The sequence below is a fragment of the Apteryx rowi genome, unplaced genomic scaffold (assembly GCF_003343035.1).
Source record: "Apteryx rowi isolate R43461 unplaced genomic scaffold, aptRow1 scaffold_475, whole genome shotgun sequence".
NCBI lineage: Eukaryota > Metazoa > Chordata > Aves > Apterygiformes > Apterygidae > Apteryx > Apteryx rowi.
This window is the reverse complement of record NW_020450733.1, coordinates 429,853-433,852: the sequence shown is the minus strand read 5'-3', so window position 1 is coordinate 433,852 and position 4,000 is coordinate 429,853. Positions and strand designations below refer to the sequence as shown.

At 71.6% G+C, this 4,000-nt stretch overlaps 1 protein-coding gene across 1 annotated transcript in view; it reads right to left on the bottom strand.

Annotated features, from left to right (window-relative positions):
• Positions 1–50: 50 nt before the first annotated feature.
• Positions 51–4,000, bottom strand: part of LOC112972148 (25-hydroxyvitamin D-1 alpha hydroxylase, mitochondrial) — a 5,270-nt gene continuing 1,320 nt past the window's right edge. The window contains exons 3-11 of the mRNA XM_026078263.1: positions 3,929–3,987; positions 2,967–3,157; positions 1,924–2,120; positions 1,236–1,436; positions 984–1,147; positions 722–891; positions 542–623; positions 244–441; positions 51–161 (exon numbers count right to left, since the gene is read on the bottom strand). Of these exons, the coding sequence (XP_025934048.1) occupies positions 51–161; positions 244–441; positions 542–623; positions 722–891; positions 984–1,147; positions 1,236–1,436; positions 1,924–2,120; positions 2,967–3,157; positions 3,929–3,987 (1,373 nt within the window). The remainder of the gene's footprint in view (positions 162–243; positions 442–541; positions 624–721; positions 892–983; positions 1,148–1,235; positions 1,437–1,923; positions 2,121–2,966; positions 3,158–3,928; positions 3,988–4,000) is intronic.

The following is a 4,000-nucleotide window of genomic DNA, read 5'->3' as shown; positions in this document are numbered from 1 at the left end:
GCAGTTTGCAGACAGCCGCCGCGGGGGCTGTGGGGGCCGCGTGGCCCCGCTCAGCGGCTCAGGAACCGCAGGTTGATGTCCGTCTCGGGCACCAGCAGGGTCTGTGTCATGGGCTTGACAGGGTGTCTGCCAGGCTTGGGCTTCACATTGAAGTGCAGGATCTGCAAGAGCCGGGGGGGAGGGGGGATGAGCAGGGCTGCAGCGGGGGGGGGGACACGGCCGGCGGCGGGGTCCCACTCTCACCTGCGCCAGTGCCAAGTGGATCTCCAGCTCAGCGACGCGGCGGCCGACGCAGCTGCGCTTGCCCACGCCGAAGGGCACCGAGGCGAAGGGGTGGCCGCTGGGCTGGCGGCGCAGCCAGCGCTCCGGCCAGAAGGCATCAGGCGCAGGGAAGAACCGGCCGTCGCGGGACGTGGCGTAGTGGCACAGCGTGATGAGGGTCTGTGGTGGTGGTGGGGGGGGGGACACACAAGCAGGGCTGAGCTGCAGCAAGGGGGGGGGGCGCAGAGCCGGCTCCCTCCGTGCCGCCGTCCCGGCTCACCTTGCGGGGGATCAGGTAGTCTCCCACGCGGATGTCCCGGTCGGAGATGACGCGGGCATTGCCGGGGATGACGGGGTACAACCTGCAGCAGGGGGGATGACACCGGAGCTGGTGAGGCTGGGGGGTCACCGGGAGCCCCCCAACCCTCCGCCCACCCGCCTGGCCGCCCGCCACGCTCACCTGAGCGTCTCCTTCACCACGGCCTTGAGCAGGGGCATGCGGGCGAGGTGGGCGGCCGAGACGCCGCCGTCGCCGTCACCCAGCGCCGCCGCGATCTCCCGGTGCAGGGCCGCCTGCACCCTGGGGTGCCGCGACAGCTCGTACAAGCTCCAGGACAGGGTGCTGGAGATCTGCGGGCGGCAGAGAGCGGCGCTGAGCCAGGGATGCCCGGTGGGACGTCGTGGCGGTGGCAGGGGGGGACGGACGCCGGCGGGTGCCTCACCGTGTCCACGCCAGCCAGCAGCAGCTCGGTGACGTTGCCATAGATGACCTTTGTGGGCACCTTCTCCCGGGCCAGGTGGTAGGTGAGGTAGTTGCCCTCCACCGTGTCCCCCCGCGAGAGCTGCTCGGCCGCCTCCGCCACGCGCCGGTCGATGTGGCCCTTGGCTGGGGGAGGATGAGGCCCCCCCGTGAGCATCCCCGGGAGGTGCCGGCGTCCCTGTCCACCCCCCCGCCGGCGCCCCGCGGCCCTCACCGAAGGCGAACATGTAGTCCCAGGCCTCGCAGAAGGTCCTCCAGGGCTTGGGGAAGAGGCGGTGCAGGGCGCGGGGCATGGCCATGGTGAGCAGCGTCATCACGAACATGGTGTTGATGGAGCGGATGAAGGTCTCCGTGTCCTGTGGCACCTCCTGCTCCAGGCAGCCCAGGCGTGAGCCGAAGAGGACGGCGGAGATGCCTGTGGCGGGGGGGAAGCGGTCGGACAGGGGCCGCAGGGACACGGGAACCCTGGGGGACACGGGAGAACCTGGGGGGACACAAGCCTCAGGGGCACAGGAGCCCTGGGGGGACACAGGAGAACCTGGAGGGGGGGGGGACATGTCAGCCCCTGGGGACATGGGAGCTTCTGGGGGGACATGGGGGACCCTAGGGGGACACAGAGGGCCATAGGGGGGACAAGGGAGCCCTTGGAGGGACATGGCAGCCCCTGGGGGGACATGGGGGACCCTGGGGGGACACGGAGGACCCTGGGGGGGGGGGAAATGGGAGCCTTGGAGGGGACACGGGTGGCCTTGAGGGGGACATGGGGAACCCTGGGGGGGACATGTCAGCCCCTAGGGACACAGGTGACCATTGGGGGGGACATGGGTGACCCCGGGGGGGGGGACAGGGCCCCGCGCAGAGCTGCCCGGGGACAGCGGCGACGTCCCCCAGCCCCGACCCACCTTCCAGGCCGAACTTGTAAAACTCGGCAGCCACGTCGGGGACCAGGTGCTGGGGGTGGCGGTCGCGCTGGCGCTGCAGGCGCCGCAGCAGGTCGGTCACGACGCCGTCGAGGGCGCCCGCGTAGGCCTCGGCCGCCCGGGGCCGCAGCAGGTGCCGGCCCACGAGGCTGCGCATGCGCTGCCACTCCTCGCCCTCCCTGCGAGGGACGCGGCACACGCGTGACGCACGACCCACGCGTGCAAAACGCCTGCAAACGTGCCTGCATGCACAAGCCCCTGCGCACACGTGCAAAGGCGCACGCGTGCAAAACGCTTGCAGACACGTTTGCATGCACAAGCCCCTGCGCACACGCATGTGCAAGGTGAGCACATGCATGTTGAGGCGCCTGTCCTGCACGGACACGTATGCGCCCACATAGGGTGGCGGAGACGCAAGGGCGCACGCAACCCTCCGTGCAAACACATGCACGAGCACGCGCGAGCGCGGGGCCCAGCACTCCAGCCCACGGGCTTGGCGCTCCGCTCGCCGGCGGTTACTCACATCCTGCGCTGCCGGCGTGGTGCGGTGCGGCCTGGCCCGGGCCGGCCGGGGGGCTCTGAATCACGCCTGAGTCACGGCGGGCTCGTGGGGACCCTCCCTGCGCCTGCCCCAGCACCTCCTGCCCCGTGGGACGCCCTTCCCGGAACGGTGCATGGGCCAGGGCCTGGCCACCCCCCAACTCTGCCTGCGGCCCCCGGGACCCGGGCGCAGCCCCCCGGCTCTGTGCACTGACCCCCAACCCCACACAGAGCCCCATGGGCCTGCGTGCAGACCCCTAACCCCATGCACAGACCCCCGACCCCATGCACAGACCCCTAACCTTGTGCACAGCCCCCCTAGCGCCATGCACAGGCCCTTAACCTTGAGTACAGACACCCCTGACCTAGGCACAGTCCCCCAACCCCGTGCACAGCCCCCCAAAGCCCCGTGCACAGCCCTGACCCCATGCACAGCCCCCCAACCCCATGCACAGCCCCCCAACCCCATGCACGGCCCCCCTCACGCGGTGAGCAGCCCGCACGCGTGGCCGCGGCAGGCCCGGTAATCCTTCCAGGAGGAGAGGTGGGAGCGCACGGGGCAGGGCCCCTCCTGCCGCAGCACCTGCTCCACCAGCGCCGCGTCCGCCACGTGCACCGTGAGCAGTGGCCCGAAGCTGGCCTTCCACACCGGCCCGTAGCGCGCCCGGCCCTCCACCTGCGGGGACGCGGGGACGCCTCAGCGGGGGACGGCGCGCGGGGACAGCCCCGGCCAGGGGGGCTGGAGCCTCCAAAACTGCCCTCCAGCAAGGGAAACCGGCCGCCTCTGAGCCCCGGGACGGTGGCACCAGGGGCTCCCTGTCCCCCTCCAGCCCCGGGACGGTAGCACTGGGGCTCCCTGTCGCCCTCTGAGCCCAGGGTTCGTGGCACCAGGGGCTCCCTGTCCCCCTCTGAGCCCCAGGACGGTGGCACCAGGGGCTCCCTGTCCCTCTCCAGCCCCGGGACAGTAGCACTGGGGCTCCCTGTCGCCCTCTGAGCCCAGGGTTCGTGGCACCAGGGGCTCCCTGTCCCCCTCTGAGCCCCGGGATGGTGGCACCACAGTCCCCTTGTCCCCTCCAAGCCCCAGGGTGGTAGCAGCAGGTCCCCTTGTCCCCTCCAACCCCAGGACGGTGGCACTTAGGAGCTCCCTGTTCCCTAAAAGCCCCAGGGCGGTGGCACCACAGTCCCCTTGTCCCCTCCAAACACCAGGGTGGTGGCACCAGGGTCTCCCTGCCCTCTCCAAGCCCCGGGGCAGTGGCACCATGGTCCCTTTGTCCCCCTCCAACCCCAAGGTGGTGGCACCGGGGCTCCCTGTCCCCCTCCAACCCCAGGGTGGTGGCAGCAGGGTCTCCCTGCCCCCTCCAAGCCCCGGAGCGGTGGCAGCAGGTCCCCCCCCCCCTCAAAACCCAGGGAGGACGCCGCAGGCAGCTCCCCCCGCCTTGGCCCCTACCTGCAGCTCGTGGAGGCGCCGGAGGCCCCCGCGGCAGAGCAGCTGGTAGGCGAAGGCGGCGGGGCCGGGCCC